We start from the raw sequence: 21,036 nt of genomic DNA, 5'->3' as shown, positions 1-21,036 counted from the left end.
CTAAACCTTTAGGCTGACCAAATGAATCCCCCATTCTGAGAAAAATGCTCGCTAAACATATAAAAATGAACTCCTGATTTCCAAATGAAATGACCTTATGCTCTTCATTTTCTCAGAGAGACTATAGAGCTAACTCCAGATGTTAAAAAGCAAACAATAACACATATGCACACACTTCACTGCCTTTCCCAAGGAAACTTCATCCCTCAGTTTATGCTACAGTCCAATAAGGTGTTGTGTTGAGGTCATATGATGTATGAATTACATTATAGTTCAAGTAGCAAATTATTGTGTTTCTTGGATTTGACAGATATAGTAACTTAATATCACGATGTTTTCCCCCGTAAAACTTCCTGTTGTTTTTTTCTACCTATATATATATTTTCTCTTGGCTCAGGAAGACAAGTCCTACTGTCTGTTCAAAGTTTGTGGGTATGAGAGAGCATGTGTTTTCATTTTCTTCGTATTTTTACATGATATTGCAATTGTATTCTGAACCTTGCACTGAAGGAGATTGCCATATAAAAAGGATTTTTCTCTGCAGTGTGCGTGCACATAAGAAGGTACACTCCTGGATTGTTGGAAATGGAGTATAGACCCTGAAATGCATGAGACCTTAGTATTGCCGAAATGTGGAATAATATAACAGTAATCACCACCACCATTCATTGAACTCTTTCTATATGCCAGGCATTGTGCTTGATGGCTTTATATGCAATATTCCATTTAAATCAGAAGCCAGTACTATCAAGTACAGGTATTTCACAAATCAGGAAATGAGGCTTAGCACGGTTAATGGCCCAAGGGGATAAAGCAGGATAGTTGATAGAGGAGCTAGGATATAAACCAGATCTCTTAGCCCCTAAAGGCTATCCTCAGTTTATTAGGGTATGTTGTTCTACTTCCAAACTTTGGATTATAGGTCCTGGCTTCAAATGAACAAAATAAGCAAGCCTCTTTCCCATTATTTTTACTCTGGGCATAAAATTACAGATGAGAAAATTTTTTAAAATCTTATCTAGAAGATGCATTAAAAAGAAAAAAAAAACAGAATCATTATATTTCTCTGTGAAAGTAGAACTCGACAGTATCCAGGTGAGGGGTTCTTTAATTTAAATGTTCAGTGTTGTATGTTATTTAAAAAGAGGTTATTAAAAGAAACAATTTTAAATGCTGATGTGGCTAGCATAAAATATAAAAAAGTTAAAAAAAAAAAAACCACACAACTCTAAAAGCAATTTGAATTAAAGTTGAGAGAGAATCAGGTGCTTAGAGAGTTCCAGAAAAAAAATGTGAAGAAAATTTCACCTGTTTCACTGAGTTTGTATTAAAAACCCTATCCTGGTGACTGATGTTTAGTGTATAGAAAGATTTTCAGTAGAATACACACCAAGTTCCTTTATATTGTTGCCAAATCATGTGACTCAGTGTCACTTATGAATCCTTCTAACATCCCTGATGAATACGCAGCAGCGTGATCACAGTACGCCTCTGGCATCAGTTACCAATTTATTCACCAGGACATTTCCAACTTACATTATTTTAAGGTTATGTGACTCTACTATCGTAGAGCTTCCAATACTGTAATGAACTGAAAGTTTTCCCGAAAATATTCACTCGGGTAAATAGAATGATCCAAAACCCAAGACAGAAACCACATAGATTTCTAGGGTTGGTTGGTTGGTTGGTTGGTTTTCACGAATGTCGAGAGATAACGATATATATATATATATATATATATATATATATATATAGACTGTTAAAATCATCTTAGATGCCAATAGCATGGTACAGTTAAAAATCATGTTCCATAGGCTTATGAGGATAGATGCTACATTTCTAATCATAGACCATGTCCTTGTGAATTGGAAAAGAAAAAATGTGGGGGTGGGGGGAGCAGGCAAAATAAACCATTGAAAACAAATGTGGTCATTTGTGCCTTAATGACCAAATTCTTACTGACCAAAATTTCAGGCATTTCTGTTAGACGTAATAATTACAGCTACCAGGTACTGAGCATTTATTCTGTACCAGGCATTGTCCTAAGTGGCTTATATAAGCATTATTTCGTTCAATTTCTTTAACAACTCTGTGATTTAAAGTAGTAATATCTCCGATCTGCAGATGTGGAAACTAAAGCCTGAAGAGATGAAGTAACTAATTTGTTCAGGGTCACACAGTTTTTAGTGTTAGTGATGGAACTTGGATTTGAAAACAAGTTTGTCTGATTCTAAGATCCAGACTCCTACTTGCTCCACTGCTCTGTCCCTCAAATACACCTTCAGCTTGCAGTGAGGTCAATCAGTGCTTACAAAATGTTTCTGTAGTCAGCAGTGGCATAGGAAGCCATTGAAGGCAATGGAAGTTAGGGATGTTTTGTTATTGTTGTTGTGTTGTGTTGGTGGTTGTTTGTTTTCAAATAACACAAGGTGAGAAGGTGCTTGCTTGATGTAGGCCTGACATAAATGAAGCTGGCATCTGAGCCCCTTGAAATTTTCTGAGCCAGTTTCATCCATTTCTTAAAGCTTAATTGGAATAAATGACAGGTCTTCACATTTACATGAACTTTTTTTCCTTTGCATGTGACATTTTTAGTCCGTAGGTCTCATTTGTTAATTATTCACAGCAAGGGAAATAAGATTTTTATTGTATTTATGTTTTTCAGCAAGGCAAGAGAGATTTCAAATGAGGTTGGTGAATATATTTGCAGTAAATCCTGGAGACATTTTCTTTTGTAGCTTGCTTCTTTTGTACTTTTTACTGACTCTTGAAAAATATATATGCCAGTAAAACTGAATTTTTTTTCCTGTAAACATATTTCTTGTCTTGTATGAGGTTACTATCAAAACACTTTCCCGATTAGCATCCTTTAACAGAACACAGTCCTGGGCAATGACAAAATTTAGACAATTGGCATTCCCAACTCTAAGAAATTAATGATTGATGCTTACTTTCAAATGAGTTAGTGTTTTAAAATGTTTAGTGAGGCTTGACAAGTATAGAGTGTTGTTAATCACAATCAATTGTTTAAGAGTTTTTCTGTTTTGTTTTCACTGACCTTAAATGTGCTCTCGTTGCTTATATTATTTTCAATATTTGTGTGTGTTTTATATGAATTAGAAAAAGAAAACAGGCCATCCCTCAAAAGAGTTCTCGCCGCATCAGCTTTGACACTTTCAGCAGAGTTAAACAAAATCTTGAAATTTCTTACTTTCTCTCTAGTAAAACTGAAGACTGTTAATATGAAACCATAGTTAAGATTTTCCATTCTTCTTTTTTCCCCCGAAGGCAAGAGAATAAAATAGGCATGTGTTTCTCATCCTTAATTTCCTAAAGCCAGAGACTATTAGTACAATCACCTAGAGGGCTATTGTCTTCTTTTCAACATGAAACCTTTTCATGAAGACAGACCTAGTGATGTCAGGACCAGAATCTTACTCCACAGTGTGTGTTGCTTCACAGATTTATGCCTTTGTAGATGCTTTCATTTATTTTCATTAATGCCAAACCACAGAAATTATTTTCCCCTTTTGTTTTGGTCTCTTTAGGATTACACATATCATTTCAAATTGTGTGATTGTAGTTAAATCTATTTCTGAAACATTTCATATATAAACTGATGAGCCGATTACTTGGTCTGATTCATTCTTTACTAGACCTATGTTCATGCTGTGTGTATAGTGTAAGTTGCAAGCCTCCCTCTCATACGTACTGTACGTACGTACCCGTTGCGGTCAAGTAGTTTCCGACTCATAGCGACCCTGCAGAATAGAGTAGAACTGCCCCATAGAGTTTTCAAGGGGTGCCTAGTGGATTCGAACTGCCGATCTTTTCTTAGCAGCCGTAGCACTTAACCACTATGCCACCAGGGTTTCCATATAGAAATTTAATCTATTCAAATATACTAAATTTGTCCATTAGTGATCCTTTGATATTAACCATTGCCTTATTTTCTTCTACCCCAAATTATATCAGTTTAAGTTTTCTTTATAAAACATATTTTTTTTACTATATTCTGAAGAGATAATAAAGAAAGAAATATGCGAAGAATTCCACAGACATAGCCACATAATACCCATCAGTTATCCATATCAACATTTCTGCTTCCAAATATGGTTTAGATTTGGATTTTTTAAAAAATCATTTCTGCTATTTTCATTAGGTGATCTTAGTCTTTCAACGGTTCTTATAAAATGTCAACACAGCCTTGGGAATAAGGTTGCCAGATTTATCAAATAAAAATACAAAATGCCTAGTTAAATTTGAATTTCAAATATTCAATGAATGATTTTTTAGTATAAATATGTCTCAAATATTACATTTGTTTAGTATGCATGTGTCCCAAATGTTGTATTGGGAAACACGTATCCTAAAAAGTGTTCATTTCTCACCCGTATTTTACCTGTCATCCCTACTTGGGAAGCATCATAGTAGTGTAAATGAACATAGGTATGGATGCCAAACAGCCGTAGGTCATTCTGGTACAGGCAGTCCCCGGTTATGAGCAAGATCGTTCCTAAGTGTGTTTTTAAGTCGAATTTGTAGGCAAGTCAGAACAGGTGCATATGGTTCGTATTTAACCTTACTTTATTTATTTATTTATTTATTTAGTGCAGGAAGAAACCCTGGTGGTGTAGTGGTTAAGTGCTACGGCTGCTAACCAAAGGGTCGGCAGTTCGAATCCACCAGGCACTCCTTGAAAGCTCTATGGGGCAGTTCTACTCTGTCCTATAGGGTCCCTATAGGGTCGCTATGGGTCGGAATCGACTCGACGGCAACGGGTTTGGTTTTTGGGTTTTAGTGCAAGAGAAGGCTCCAAGCCTTTTTCATTGATTAAAAAGCTGCAGGTGCAGCAAGTGAAGGTGATTGTGATGAAGAATTTGTTGCGAGTAGGGGTTGGTTCAGTCCTTTCAAAGTGAGGGCAAATTTCCATCACATTAAAGGGCAAGTACCAGTTGTTCATAAGTTGGACACTGCTAACCTGGGGACTTACTGTATTTAAGTAGCTCTGTCTCCTTGGGCTTGTCACTTAACCTACCTGAACTTCAGTTTCATTGTCTGTAAAGTGAGGGCAAATAATACTTAGTTCGTAGGTTTTTTATGAGGGTTTAAAACACCTTTCATATAATGGATTTCCGATAAAGAGTAGCTGTTAGGCTAAAGCATTAGATTCAAAATAGAAGAGTACAGCCAGATATTGGTGACAGTTTACCAGATCGTAGGGTTGACCAGTAATAAAATATATACAAGCATTAACCTCCTTTTCTACTCTGCTGCTTGCTTCCTCTCTCATGTTACTTTACAAAGAGCACGCAGCTTGTTTTTTAGTGTCAGGGCCTGGATGCATGTTGCTTTTCCACATTGCCTTTTTTTCTTTTCTAAATTGCCATTTTATTTCAGTTCTGCCTTCCTCAATTTTTTAAGTTATTATTTTTTAGCGTTTTAAAATATATATAACATTTGTCAGTTCACCTTATTTCAGATGTACAGTTTACTGATCTCAGTGACATTAATCATGTTGTTCAATCATCACTCTTAATTGTTGCCAAATTTCCTATTTCAATAAGGAAAATCTCACTGTTCCCTAAACAAAAGTTCCCCCTTTTTCCCTTCCTCCCACCCCTGGTAACCACTAATAAACTTTTTTATATGGAAACCCTAATGGCCTAGTATTTAAGAGCTCAGCTGCTAACCAAAAGACTGGCATTTCAAATCCACCAGGCACTCGTTGGAAACCCTATGAGGCAGTTCTATTCTGCCCTATAGGGTCGCTATGAGTCAGCATCGACTCAGTGGCAGCGGGTTTTGAGTTTGGTTTTATTATTTCATGTAAGTGATATCATACAATATTTGTCCTTTTTTGATTGACCTATTTCACTCAGCATAATGTTTTCAACTTTCATTCATGTTGTGGCATGTTATCAGGATTTTATTTCTCTTTGTGGTTGAGTAATATTCCATTGTATATATATACCACATTTTGTTTATCCACTTTTCCACCGATGGTCATTTAGGCTGTTTCCACCTTTTGACTAACGTGAATAGTGCCACAGTAAACATTGGTGTATATGTTGTATTTTTACGCAAATAGCACACACTTTCTACATTTCTTTGCCAACCTGTGAGATATTTTCACAAGCACTACTGCACCAGGTTTTTTTTTGACGTGTTGCTGTAAAAAAATTAGCGCAGCCAGTTTTTTGACGTGTTGCTGTAAAAAAATTAGCACAGCACGCTTAGGAAAATACCTCAAAGGAGGAGGGCGCGACTAGCAAACAAATGTAGAAGGCATATGTTATTCGCATAAAAATACTATATGTTGGTCTGCGTTCCTGCTTTCTCTTGGGTATATATGCCTCAGAGTGGAATTGCTGGGTCATGTGGTAGTTCTGTTTAACTTTTTGAGGAACCTAAAATTATTATTTTATTGTGATATAATTTATATACCATAAAATTTTCCATCTTAAAGTGTAAAAACTTGGTGGTTTATAGTATATTCACAAGATTGTGCAACCATCACCACTAATTCTAGAACATTTTCATCAGCCCAGAAAGAAACCCCATACCCATTATCAGTATCTTTCTATTCTCGCCTCCCCCATCCCGTAGCAACCGCTAAACTGTTTTTTGTCTATGTAGATTTGCCTATTGTAGACATTTCATATAATTGGAATCATACAATATGTGACCCTTTGTATCTGGCTTATTTCACTTAGCATAATGTTCTCAAGGTTCATCCAGGGTGTAGCCTGTATCAGCTCTTCATACTTTTTATTACTGAATAGTATTCCATTGCACGTATATACCACATTTTGTTTATTCATCAGTTGATGGCTAGTTGGTTTATTTCCACATGTTGGCTATTGTAAATAATGGTGGTGTGAACATTTGTATTCAAGTTATTATGTGGACATATATTTGAAATTATCTTGGCTATATACTTAGAAGTAGAAATGTTATGTCATATTGTAACTGCATGTTTAACACCTGGAAAACTGTTAAGCTATTATTCACAGTGGCTGTACCATTTTACATTCCCGCTGGCAATGTATGAGCGTTCCAGTTTTTCCACATTCTTGTCAACCCTTGTTATTATCTTTTTGATTATAGTTATCTTAAATGGTATCTCAATGTGGATTAGATTTGCATTTACTAATGCAAAAATTTCTTTATAATTTTCAATGAATAAATTATCTGTATAAAATACTCTAGGTTGTCAGCTTAGAGGTGATTTTGTCCCCCAGGTGACATTTGGTAATCTCTGGAGACATTTTTCATTGTTTCAACTGGAGAAGGGTGTTACTGGCATCTAGTGGATAGGGGCCAGGGATACTACTAAACATCCTACATTCTATAGGACAGTGACCACGACTAAGAATTATTCAGCCCCAAATGGCAATAGTGCCAATGTTGAGAAGCCCTGCTCTAAAATTATGATTCTATTATTGCAGTTCATTTAAAGTGACAGTTTTCGAGTTTGCCTGCAGGAGCCAGGTCATTTTGTAGTCTTAGCCTAATGCTAGAGGCATTAGCCTAACAAAGGCAATAAAACAGGAAGGTACCAGTACCAGTAAAGGTAGAGACATTTGGATTTTGTAGAATGGAATCAGTTCTTGCAAGTAAGAAGATTTTCAGAAGTGTTTTCAGGGCTATTTTAAACTACTGTATCTTTTAACATGAGGAAAAAATATATTTACAGATAGACTCTTCTAGCAAAACCATATATATATATTCTCGTTACTGAGTCCTTCAGAGTTTCGGGGACAAAATAGTTTTTTATGAAACAGTTTGTGTATGCTCTGAAGTATATCCGATCAATCATAGTGGGTAGAAAAAAAAAAGAGCAACCTGATGGAAGGAACTTGCATACGATATGTCTCTATATTAGTAACTCGCCCGAACTCAGAGGAAGTTAATATTGTTATTCTAGCTAATCACTTTACATCAGATTTCTCCCGAAGCATCTGTTAGAATGTACTAATTCGCTTGAGTTCCACAAATAATCTATCCAAAATAAAACAGACAATAGCTTAAAATATGTTTCAGGACTTACAAAGTTTCTGGCATGTAAAAAGCTATTAAACTTGTAGGTGTTTCTTCTCTGTGATAACGCTGCCCATGTTTCGTGCCCCGAATCACTTAGATGTAATCATTACCACGACCACCAACATCATCATAAACTATAGCTAAAATTTCTTAACCGTAAAACCTCAGGCTGTGTCCTAAATACTTCATGTGTGTATCTCAGTGTTATGGATTGAATTGTATCCCCCCTCCCAAATACGTGTCAGCTTGGCTAGACTATGATTCCCAGTATTGTGTGATTGTCTGCCATTTTGTCATCTGATGTGATTTTCCTATGTGTTATAAATCCTATCTCTTATGATGTTAATGAGGTGGGATTGGTGGCAGTTGTGTTAATGAGACAGGACTCAATCTACGAGAGTAGGTTCTGTATTAAGTCAATCTCTTTTGAGATATAAAAGAGAACAGGAAGCAGAGAGACATGAGAACTTCATACCACCAAGAAAACAGTGCTGGTAGCAGAGCACATCCTTTGGACTCAAGGTTCCTGAGCTGAGAAGCTCCTAGACCAGGGGAAGATTGATGACAAGGACCTTCCTCCAGAGCTGACACAGAGAGAAAGTCTTCCCTTGGAGCTGGCGCCCTGAATTCAGACTTCTAGCCTACTAGACTGTGGGAGAATAAATTTCTGTTTGTTAAAGCCATCCACTTGTAGTATTTCTGTTATAGCAGCACTAGATAACTAAGACACTCATTTTTCCTCATGACGATCCTATGAGATGTTTTTTTAAGCCCCATTTTACAGATGAGGGGAAAATGTACAACAAAGTGGTAAAATACTTGATGAGTCGTATGTCCATATTAAACCTTTTCTCATGTACCAAAACTATTTAATATTTCAACAATAGATGAAGTATGTTTATGTTAAATCTGTAACATCGATGTCTAATTTTCTGGGAAGCCAGGTAATGACAATTGAATCCTAAGTCATTTCTAGTTTTTGTTTTACATGAAGAAATGTTTTTAGATTATTTATTTCTCTCAAAATTATATGTGTACACTTTGAGACTGCTATAACACCTTACCATCTCTCTGCATTTATATAATTTTTCAATTGTGCAACTCCTCAATTTTTAAGTAATGAAAAAAGTTTTGTTTAATTTTGTTTATATGTACAGGAAGCAGTGAAAGAAAACAGTAAGAGAAAGGAAATGGAAGAGAAGACTAGGAGGGCCAAGCTCGCCAAAGAGAAGGCTGAGCAAGAAAAGTTGGAACGCCAGAAGAAAAAGAAACAACTCATTGATATAAACAAAGGTATGAAACGATTTCCAATTTTGTACAATATGTATAAAGTGCAAAATAACTATATTTAATATTGAAGTGGTTATAAAGTGAATAAGTGCCATGTTCCTGGTAGTAAATCTACAACATAATTAGTTTTTTGTATCACATTTTTTTTCATAATACTATCTTTTTTTTATTGTACTTTCGATGAAGGTTTACAGAGCAAATTATACAATTAATACACATATTGTTTTGTGACATTGGTTGCCAACCCCATGACATGTCAACACTCTCCTCTTCTCAACCTTGGGTCCCCATTATCAGCTTTCCTATTCCCTCCTTCCTTCTCATCCTTGCCCCTGGGCTGGTATGCCCATTTTGTCCCATTTTGCTTTATGGGCCTGTCTAATCTTTGGCGGAAGGGTGAACCTCAGGCATGACTTAGTACTGAGCTATCTGTATTTCTTATCACCTCATACTGAGCACTCAGGATTTTTGATAACCAATGCCAGGTAGTATATTGTTGAAGTAGTCTTTCCTCTTCTTTATTTTATCAAATTATATTATGGAGTGCTGAGGGTAGAAGAGGGTGAGATGAGAAGGGAAAAAGTCTTATGGGGAGACGAGTTTTGTGGCTTTTAATTTCATTTTGTTGACACATGTCTGTTAAGGGTGCAGTAACAGTTACTAAATAGTTTTTGGGAGGTTGAAAATTTCAAGGCATCGTGGATATTGACAGCACTATTACAGGTTGAGACAAATAGAGAGGAGCATCTTGTTCAGTTGTGAGCCTGCAAAATGCTGGTATGTCCTCATAGTACAAAGTAAGTTGTTCCCTTCGTTAGCCAGTATGACTGTATATTAACGGTGGGGTTTGTTTGTCTGTTTGTTTGTTTTTTAAAGAGAAGGGGAAAAGAAGAAACCTTTTGGCACTGAGTATCTGTGCTCTTATAATTTATGAGTCGAAATTAACTTGACAGCACCTAACAACAACAATAACAGTATCAATATTTGAATCCAAGTAGTCTGGCTGTAGAATCTTTGCATATATCCATGCCTCTGTCAAGTGATGATGAGAATGATGATGATGATGATAACAAGAATAAGAAAAACTAACAATTACATTGTACTTACTATGTGCCAGGAACTATTCTAGGAGCTTTACGTATTTGAACCCATTTAATCTTCACAACAACAACCACCCTATTAACAAAAAAAAAAAAAAAAACTCATTGCCACCAAGGCAATTTGAGTAATAGCAACCCTATAGCACTTTCCTAATAGGATTGTTTCCTTATGCATCAAACAACCCTGTATGGAAAGTGTTATTATTTCATTTTAAGATGACGAAACTGAAGCTCAGAGAAGCTAAGTAACTCGCCCAAGGTCACTGTCTTAGTCATCTAGTGGTGCTATAACAGAAATACCACAAGTGGATGGCTTTAACAAAGAGAAATTTATTTTTAGACTAGAAGTCCAAATTCAGGGCATCAGCTGCAGGGAAAGGCTTTCTCTGTCGGCCCTGGGTAAAGGTCCTTGTCATCAGTCTTCCCCTGGACTAGGGGTTTCTCTGCGCAAGAACTCCAGGTGCAAAGGACGTGCTCTGCTCGCTGCACTGCTTTCTTGGTGGTATAAGGTCCCTAGTCTCTGCTTGCTTCCCTTTCCTTTTATCTCTTGTAAGATAAAATGTGGTGCAGGCCACACCCCAGGGAAACTCCTTTTACATTGGATCAGGGATGTGAACTGAGCAAGGGTGTTATAATTCGATCTGTGACATTCCACCTTTTGGCCCCCAAAAATTCATGTCCTTGCCACATGTAAAACACATTTGCGCCATCATATCATAGCAAAAATCTTAAATCAACTCCAAGTCCAAAATCCAAAAATTCCTCTCCATCTGTGAAATCTAGAATACAAGTTATCTGTTTCCAAAGTATGATGGCAGAACAGGCACAAGCTAGACATTTCCATTACAAATAGGAGAAACTGGAGGGAAAGAAGACAACATGCACCCAGCAAGTAAGCAGAAAACATTACGTTAGCCCTCAAGGCTTTGAAAATAATCTTCTATTTTCTGGAACCATTTACACAATACCCTGCCCTCCAGATTCTATGTATTGGCCACATTCTCTGGATTCTGAGTGGAGTCCCTGGGCCCTGGGCTTCAGCTCCACCTTCTAGGCCTGCTGGGTCAGCAGCTATGCACCCTTGGCTTTAGATGCACCATTCTCGTTGTCCATCTTAGTGGTGACTCCACCCTTAGAAATACCAGAGGCTGTGGCTCCACCGTTTGAAACCTCAGAGGCCGTGGCCATACCTTTTGAGACCGAGGCAGCTCTGCTTCCTATGTTCTTTGGCCTCTCGGCCCTTTGGCCTCATACCCACATCTGCCCTGCTGGAGCAAGTTTTTCAAAGTTCAGTAGCTCCACTGATACATGTCCGGATGTACCCCACTCTGTCAGGAAGCCTCCTGCACACAGGCACTCAGCTTACTCACTCTGTGGGTTTGCTCCAGCACTGTGTGGCACTGGTCTCCTGGTTCTGCTGCTTCTGGTCCTCTGCTGCTGTTTCCCACCATCTGCACCTTCTCAGGTGTCAACAGTTACTCCTCATTTCCATCTGAGTTCTTCTATCCATTCACAGTTTCAAAACCATTTCCACATTTTAGGTATCAGAGCAGCACCCCACTCTCTGGGTACCAAATTCTGTCTTAGTAGTCTAGTGCCGTTATAACAGAAATACCACAAGTGGATGGATGTAGCAAACAGAATTTTATTTTCTCACAGTCTAGTAGGCTAGAAGTCCAAATTCAGGGTGTCAGGTCCAGGGGAAGGCTTTCTCTCTCTGTTGGCTCTGGAGGAAGGTCCTTCTTGTCAATCTTCCCCTGAACTAGGAGCTTCTCCACGCAGGCACCCTTGGTCAGAGGATGTGCTCTGCTCCCATGCTTCTTTCTTGGTGGTATGAAGTCACCTGACTCTCTGCTTGATTCCCTTTCCTTTTACCTCTTGGGAGATAAAAGGAGGTGCAGGCCATACCCCAAGGAAACTGCCTTTACATTGGTTCAGGGATGTGATCTGAGCAAGGGTGTTACATCCCACTCTAATCTTCTTTTAACCACAGGCAGAGATTATGATTTATAACATATAGGAAAATCACAAAATGGAGGACAACCACACAATACTGGAAATCATGGCCTAACCAAGTTGACATATATTTTGGGGGGGCACAATTCAATTCATGACAGTCATAAAGACAGTAAGAGGTAGGACCAAGATTTAATACCAAGCAGTCCATGACCATAGTTAATGATGCCCTGGTGGCAAAGCAGTTAAGCGTTCGGCTGCTAATCAAAAGGTCAGCAGTTTGAATCCGCCAGCTGTTCCTTGGAAACCCTACGGGGCAGTTCTCTGTCTTATAGGGTCACTATGAGTCAGAACTGACTCGACGACAACAGGTTTCAGTTTGTTATTATGCATTTTAATTATAATAATTAATTTTAATTATTAATCATTATTAACTGTTCTGCAGTGATGCCTACTTAATAGCTCATCTGAATTGATATCTATGCCATTACATTTATTCTTCATATCTTTAAAATATGTAAAACATTTCAGGAATTGACTATAGCTTATCTTTTCTACCCAGTCAAGTATAATTTTAAAGGAAAGAAAAGAAGTAACATATAGATAGCCAAGGTAAAATATAGTACCAACATAATTTAGCAAACAGATCTCACAAAATTAGGGTCAAGAGAACTGGTCCTGACTAAAGGTCACTCAGTTAGGAGGTAGACACTAGAGCGCAGCCTGGCAATGTATGTTGGTAGGCAGTTAGCACTTAAAAGGTGATGGAGTCAATAGAAAAGTGCTGAGAGGTAGCTCCCTTGTGTACATTTAGGAGTGCTGGGAGAAGAGGCTGGAGAGATAGGAGGGGTCAGATTGTAAGCATTCCTTTGTGTTTGCTCAGGGCCTACCCTGAAAGCTATGGGAAGCCTGTAAATGTTTATAAACTGAAAAGTGATGTGCTCAGATAGGATTCTTTGGAAAATCATTTTGACAGATGCATAGAGAATGGATTGGAAAGGGAAAGGCCCGCAACAACAGACATTATGAGGATTTTTTCCTAATTCTGAGAGGAGATGATGGTGGCCTGCATGCCCTAATATTGTAGTGGTCAGATGAGGGGTGTTAAAAAGATGGCACTGAGAAACTCTGATGGCTGATTAGATGTGAAAATTGAGGAAAGGAGGCATTGAGAAGGTGGTGCCCTTCACAGACAAAGAAAATTCAGGAATAGAACAGAATTGGTGGGGAAGGTTATAATAATTAGTGTCATTTTGAACATGTTTAGTTTTCAGTTGCTTTGTAAAGACTGGAAATGTCTAAGAAGCCATTGTTTAAGCAGGTACGAAAATCAGGAAAGAGATCTGTACTAGGCACACTAACTTGAAAATCACTGGTTTTTATTTAATGTTTAAAGCTATGGGTTTGGATGAGGTAGTCAGGATAAAGTATAAAGCTATTTGATCTCAGGAACTATTTACACTCTTAAAAATTATTGAGAACCATAAAGATCTTTTGTTTATGTGGATTATATCTGTTGATATTTACTATATTAGAAATTAAAACAGAGTTTTAAATTATTTGTTAATTCAATCGAAAATAGCAATAATAAACCTATTACATGTTAGCATGAGTAAGTTTTTTAATGAAAAGTAACTACTTTAAAAAAGTAGTGAGAAGAGAAAAAATTCGTGTTGTAAATCTCTTCAAAGCCTGGCTTAGTAAAAGAGCTTGATTCTCATACCTGCCTCTGCATTCAGCCTAAAGCAGAATTACTCATCATGCAGACTCTGTCTGATGAGTGATACTGTAACTCCACTACACAGTCATGAAAAAATGAGAGAGAAAAAGACAAAAAGGTGTCAGTATTTTTATGAAAATAGTTTTGACTTTACACACAGATCCTCTGAAAGGGGCTCGGGGACACGCAGGAGTACTTAAGACCACGTTTTCAGTATCTCTGGGGTTAACGGTGAAAAGAGCAAGCAGTCAAAACAAGGTCTATCCAGTTTTTTGCCAAGAACATAATATCTCTCCCACACCACAGTCCACGCTGCACCCCCGAAATATTTATCAGCCTTTCATTATTTCCCTAAAAATATATTTTTAACTAAAAATAAATTATATAGTCTATATGTTATCTATTATATATTTTTTTTTTTTATAGTCTGTAGCTTCATTTGCCAAGATTCGGTTAATTTCCTTTTGAAATATGTTGAAGCCATAGGATAAGCTTTTGTGTTAATGCTCAGCTGAGTGATCTGAACACGAAAGACACATTTTTAAATAGCATTTATGTCTTGTGTGTTTTTACCTTGTCTCCATTAGTAGATCAAATAGTAAGCTGCACCATTTGATTCTTGATTTGTGGCCCATGCATTGTAAAATTATTTATTGTAGCATTATTTTACACTTGGAGTGTATGTATATTAGTACTTATAAATATTTCAAAGAGAGGTCCTTCCTTTGGAAACTTGCACTCTTAATTAAGAAAATGAAATGATGCAAAAAAGAAAGAATATGAACAGAGTTGAGTGTCAAGAAAGAGTTCAGTGTCAGTGAGTTTTTCAAACAGTACCTTATAAAAGGTGCTGTTGTTAATTAGGTGGAAGACAATTGCAAACACCCTGAGAGCAGGAAAGGAAGCGTGGTCAAGCCATATAAATGTGAATTCATGAGTTGTGAAAGCCTATAGAAGACATGAGAATGAGCTGTAGTCAGAAAGTGATTTAGAGACATTTGAATATGTCCAATTAGACTGTTGTAATCACCCTTTCCATTGAAAGACAGATGATATAAAACATTTGATTGCCATTATGAGATACATATTATATAGAGAACGTAGATATATTTCATGCACAGATGACTGGCGATACATACCATTAGAACTGGGAATCTTGTCTGTAACAAAAGTATTAAAGAGTCCCTAGAGTAAAGAAAGTCACTTTGAAAATTATGAACAACTTTAAAAGCACATGTACTCTTTCAGGAAAGTTTCTATTTCATATCAATTTAACAAAATTGCATACTCCTTTAAAAAAAAAAGTGCCCAATTGGCATAACAAAGTTTATTAAAAGAAAATGTTCTGCATCCCATTTTCGTGAGTGGCATCTGGGGTCTTAAAAGCTACCAAGTGGCCATCTAAGATGTATCAATTGGTCCCTACCCACCTGGAGCAAAGGACAATGAAGAACACCAAGGACACAAGGAAAATATTAGCACAAGAGACAGAAAGGGCCACATAAAGCAGAGACTCCTGCAGCCTGAGACCAGAAGAACTAGATGGTGCCCGGCTACCACCAAAGACCGCCCTAACAGAGAACACAGCATGAAGTCCCTGACGGAGGCAGAGGAAAGTGGGGTGTAGAGCTCCAATTCTAGAAAAAGACTAGACTTAATGGTCTGACTGAGATGGGAGCGATCCTGGAAGACGTGGCCCCCAGACTCTGTTAACCCAGAACTGAAACCATTCCCGAAGCCAACTCTTCAGACAAAGACTAGATTGGACTATAAGACATAAAATGATATTTGTGAAGAGAGTGCTTCTTAGCTCAAGAAGATATATGAAACTAAATGGACAGCTCCTGTTCGGAGGCGAGATGAGAAGGCAAAAAGGGACAGGAGCTGGTTGAATGGGTTCAGGATTCCTGGGGTAAAAAGGAGGAGTGTACTATTACATTATAGGGAGAGCAACTAGGGTCACATAACAATCTGTGTATGAATTCTCGTTTGAGAAACTAACTTGAACTGTAAACTTTCACTTAATGCACAATTTTTTTTTAAGTGCCCAATAAGTAACAACAAAACCCAAAAGACCAAATCCATTGTCGCCGTGTCGATTCTGACTCATAACGACCCTATAAGACAGAGTAAGCTGCCCCATAGGGTTTCCAAGGAGTGACTGGTGGATTTGAACTGCCAACCTTTTGGTTAGCAGCTGAGCTCTTAACCACTGTGCCACCAGGGCTCCAGTAACAACAGTAAGATATTTTTATCTAGCATGCAAAATTATATACATTCACCAAGGAGAAACATTTCAGAATGTAATTATTCAGAGGAATAATAGGATAAAGCGAACACAAAAGATTATTTCTGTAATCTAGATGTCATCAGTTGAGCTCAGAATTAAGTAAAGATATCATGAAAACCAAGCAGCCAGAGAATTATATCTTTAAAGTTAAATCCATAAAAATACCGTGTTCTGAGGCTCCATTCTGAGAGAATTGGAGATCGGAAAGCAAAGGCTATGATAAGAAATAGTGTTTTCTTAATTGTAAAGGAGGAAGGAGACATGATTATATGTTAACGAGACAGTCATTTTGTAAACTTTAAGTGCCATGACTAAAAAGTTATTATAGCCTGTACTTTAAGAAGTGGAGATCAGTCATAGCTCTGTCACTTACTAGCTTTACGACCTTATCCTTTTCCTTTATTTCATTATGCCTCAGTTAGCTCATCTGTAATATAGGATAATGACATTTACATCCTACAGTTTAGTGAAGATTAAATGAGACAATTAAGTACAGTACATAACATGGGACCTAGAATATATTTGCCACTGCTGCTGATGAAAGAGTTGTTTTGTGCTCACTGAAGAATTTAGAAAAAGTTCAAAGCATAGTCCCCACTCTTAAGGGACTTACAGTTTTGCCAGAGAGATGAAACAAAGTCGAACTAGCCAACAGTAAAGTGTGTAATCAAGTCCTGATACATAATAGAGATTACTTGTTCTGTAGAACTATCTAGAAGGGGAGATCAATAAGGTCTGGTGAAATGAGGTAAGGCACCATGGAGAAGGCTCTGGACATATCAGTCAAGCTAGACTGTAAAAGATGGTAATATTTGGATGAGCAAAGGAGAAACTATTTAAGTCAAAAGGAATAACATTAGCAGTAGTGCATATTAGCGCGTACGGCAGCAGAAATTACATAGGATATACTTCATGGCCTACAGGAAAATATATCAAAATGACTAAGAGCATGGGTCCTAAATTCAAGTCCTAGCTCAACAAATTTTTTTACTGTTAGCTGCCGTAGAGTCAGCCCCTGATTCATGGAGACCCCCATGCACAATGGAACTAAAAGCTGCCCAGTCCTGCACCTCCCCATGATTGGTTGTGGATTAGGCCATTGTGATCCAGAGTTTTCGTTGGCTGATTTTTCAGCAGCAGATCTCCAGGTCTTTCTTCCTAGTCTGGGAGTTCTGCTGAAACCTGTTCAGCATCATAGCAACACTCAAGATTCCTCTGATATACTGGTGGTGACTGGGTATGAGATGCACTGGCCAGAATCAAACCCAGGTCTCTTTCATGGAAGGCAAAAATTCTACCACTGAACGACAAGTGCCTCACTGCTTCACAACTTACTAGCCATATAGCCTTGGACAAAATATTTCATCTCTCTGTACCTCAATTTTCTCATCTATAAAATGGAATAATATTAATACCTGCCTCATGTTATTGTGAGGGCTAAATTGAGGTAATTCATGTAAAACACCGGAGACGGGTGTTATTTATGGTCTAGTCTGTTTACCAACCATATATTAATGTTTTGGGTGCCTATTACCAGTCTCTGTTAGTTAAATGTTCAATAAATATTTTCTGTTGTTGTCATTGTTAGAGGAAAGTTTGAACTGGAAAACTATTGGAAAGGTGTGATAGAGCCAGACTGTGAAGAGCCTTCAAAGTCAGATAAGGGAGTGTGATGAGGTAGGAGAGCTAAGGCTATTATGGGAATTTGTTCGGGGATTACCAAGGCAGTGAGCCAGAAGCACAAGAAAGGAGAAGTGAATACATGGTAGATACAGCTGGAAAAGAACAGTGAAGGGTGAAGAAAAAGGAGTTAAGTCCTACCCGATTCTCTCTTCAAAGAAGGAATTTAAACCCATGGCAGTTTAAGAAGGTGGTAACAGGAAGGAAGACTTTCATAAAAGAGGTGAAAAAAAGGTAGTAGGAGTTGCAAGCAACAGAATCACTGATGGGCAATAGAATTCTTTTTTAAGAAAAGCACGTCTTACCAATAGTTAATTATATATTTATGTCTTTTGGCATATTTGGCTATTTCATTCATCCAGTCCACATTTATTGCACCATTTCCCAAATAGTTATAATTAGAGCATGCACAGTAATATACCATTTATTTAAACGTACAATTAAGAAAACGAATTTGAATGCTAAGGAACCCTAGTGGTATAGTGGTTGAAGTGCTTGATTGTTAACTGAAAGTTCGGCTCCTTGGGAGAACGATGTGGCAGTCTGCTTCTGTAAAGACTAGCAGTCATGGAAACCCCTGGGGTCACTATGAATCAGAATCAACTCAATAGCAATGGGTGGGTAATATAAATTCAGCAAAAACATTCACTAAATCAGTAAATATACTCTAGAATGTTTGCAGTACTATGTAAACTATGCAAAGTACTCGATATAATCTTTGTTCTCCAACCTTTGGTTATATTGGTATACATAATAATTAGCTTAAAACCCACTGCCTTTGAGTTGAATTCCAACTCATACCAACCCTACAGGACGGCATAGAAGAGTAGAGTTGCCCCATAGGGTTTCAAAAGCTATAATCTTTTTTTTAAATTGCATTTTAAATGAAGGTTTACAAAACAAACTTGTTTCTCGTTAAACAATTGGTACACATATTGTTTGTGACATTTGTTACCAACCCCATGACGTGTCAACACTCTGCCCTTCTTAAACCTTGGGTTCCCTATTACCAGCTTTTCTGTCCCCTCCTGCCTTCTTGTCCTTGCCCCTTGGATGATGTGCCCATTTAGTCTAGTTTTGTTTTATGGGCCTGTCTAATCTTTGGCTGGAGGGTGAACCTCAGGAGTGACTTCAGTACTGAGCTGAAAGAGTGTTTGGGGGCCATACTCTTGGGGTTCTCCAGTCGCTTTCAGACCAGTAAGTCTGGTCTTTTTTGTGTGAGTTAGAATTTCGTTCTACATTTTTCTCCAGCTCTGTCCGGGACCCTCTATTGGGATATCCCTGTCAGAGCAGTCACTGGTGGTAGCCGGGCACCATCTGGTTGTGTTGGCTCAGTCTGGTGGAGGCTGTGGTAGTTGTAGTCCATTAATGCCTTGGACTAATCTTTCCCTTCTGTCTTTGTTTTTCTTCATTCTCTTTTGCTTCCAGGGGGGTGAGACCAATGAGGTATCTTAGATGTCTGCTCACAAGCTTTTAAGACCCCAGATGCTACTCACCATAGTAGAATTTAGAACATTTTCTTCATACACTGTTATGCCGATTGAGCTAGATGCTCCCCAAGACCATGGCCCCCACAGCCCTCAGCCCAGTAATTCAGTCCCTCAGGAAGTTGGATGTGTCTGTGGAGATTCCATGACCTTGCCTTGGACAAGTTGTGTTGGCATCCCCAGTATTGTGTACTGTCGTACCCTTCACCAAAGTTACCACTTACCTCTTGTCTATTTAGTGTTTTTCCATCCCCAGCCCTCCCCTCCCTCATAACCATCAAAGATAGTTTCTTTTTGTGTGTAAACCTTTTCATGAGTTTTTATAGTAGTGTTCTCATACAATATTTGTCCTTTTGTGATTGACTTATTTCACTTAGCATAATGCCCTCCACATTCATCCATGTTGTGAGATGCTTCGCAGATTCATCATTGTTCTTTATCTTTGCGTAGTATTCCATTGTATGTACCATATTTGTTTATCCATTTATTTGTTGGTGGACATCAAAGCTGTTTCCATCTTTTTGCTATTGTGAACAATGCTGCAATGAACATGGGTGTGCATATGTCTATTTGTGTGACAACTCTTATTTCTCTAGGATATATTCCTAGGAGTGGGATTGCTGAATCATATGGTATTTCTATTTCTAGCTTTTTAAGGAAGCACCATATCTTTTTCTAAAATGGTTGTACCATTTTGCATTCCCACCAGCAGTACATAAGAGTTCCATTCTTCCTGCAGCCTCTCCAACATTTATTATTTTCTGGTTTTTTTTTTTTCTCCTTGTCAAGGCCCTAATCTTTATGAAGGTAAACACCACATCTTCCCCCTGTGGAGCAGCTGATGGGTTCAAACCGGTGACCTTTCGGGTAGCACCTGAGCATTTAAGCACTGCACCACTAAGGCTCCTAAAATTAACTTAGAGACCACTAAGAAAAAATAATAATTCTGTAAGTAGAAAGAAACAAACAAAAAATATTTGCAATACTTGCAAATAAATCTTTCATGTTTATGGAAGTTAACAAATTAACTGCAAGGACTTGAGGGAAGTAATACAAAAGAAATACATTTTTTAAAAACTGGTGTTTTAAAATTAGAAACTACAGGTATGAGGCTTATGCAGATGTTGTTTAATAAGGAACAGTTTTACTTCTCCCTATATATGACTATATGGAAATTAGAATTGCCTATTTGCTTCCAGTATGGTGATAAAGAATGAGCTCCCTTAGTCACATTTAATGATAAATCAGTCTTCTGAGAGAGATTTAGCAAATTTTACCAATAAACCTAACCTTTTAAATTCTGTTGGTAACAGTTGATAGCAATTTTCTTTTTCTCAGTTTTTCAAGGTTTAAAATAATTAAATCTTATAAGTGAACAATGCATTTCACGTTACATTGTTTTGATCTGAACATGTCAAAAACTATTTTGTTTCCTAGTATCATACCCCAGATATTAAGTTATGGTAA

At 37.6% G+C, this 21,036-nt stretch overlaps 1 protein-coding gene across 6 annotated transcripts in view; it reads left to right on the top strand.

Moving 5' to 3' along the window:
• DIAPH2 (diaphanous related formin 2) overlaps positions 1-21,036 on the top strand; it is a 942,090-nt gene that overhangs the window by 710,578 nt on the left and 210,476 nt on the right. For all 6 annotated transcript variants that reach the window (XM_049873110.1, XM_049873109.1, XM_049873108.1 and 3 more), the window contains one exon: positions 9,204-9,339. In XM_049873110.1, the coding sequence (XP_049729067.1) occupies positions 9,204-9,339 (136 nt within the window). The remainder of the gene's footprint in view (positions 1-9,203; positions 9,340-21,036) is intronic.

This window comes from Elephas maximus, chromosome X, assembly GCF_024166365.1.
Source record: "Elephas maximus indicus isolate mEleMax1 chromosome X, mEleMax1 primary haplotype, whole genome shotgun sequence".
In the NCBI taxonomy this organism is placed as follows: Eukaryota; Metazoa; Chordata; class Mammalia; order Proboscidea; family Elephantidae; genus Elephas; species Elephas maximus.
The sequence above is the reverse complement of the archived record's forward strand: the minus strand, read 5'-3'. Positions and strand labels throughout refer to the sequence as shown.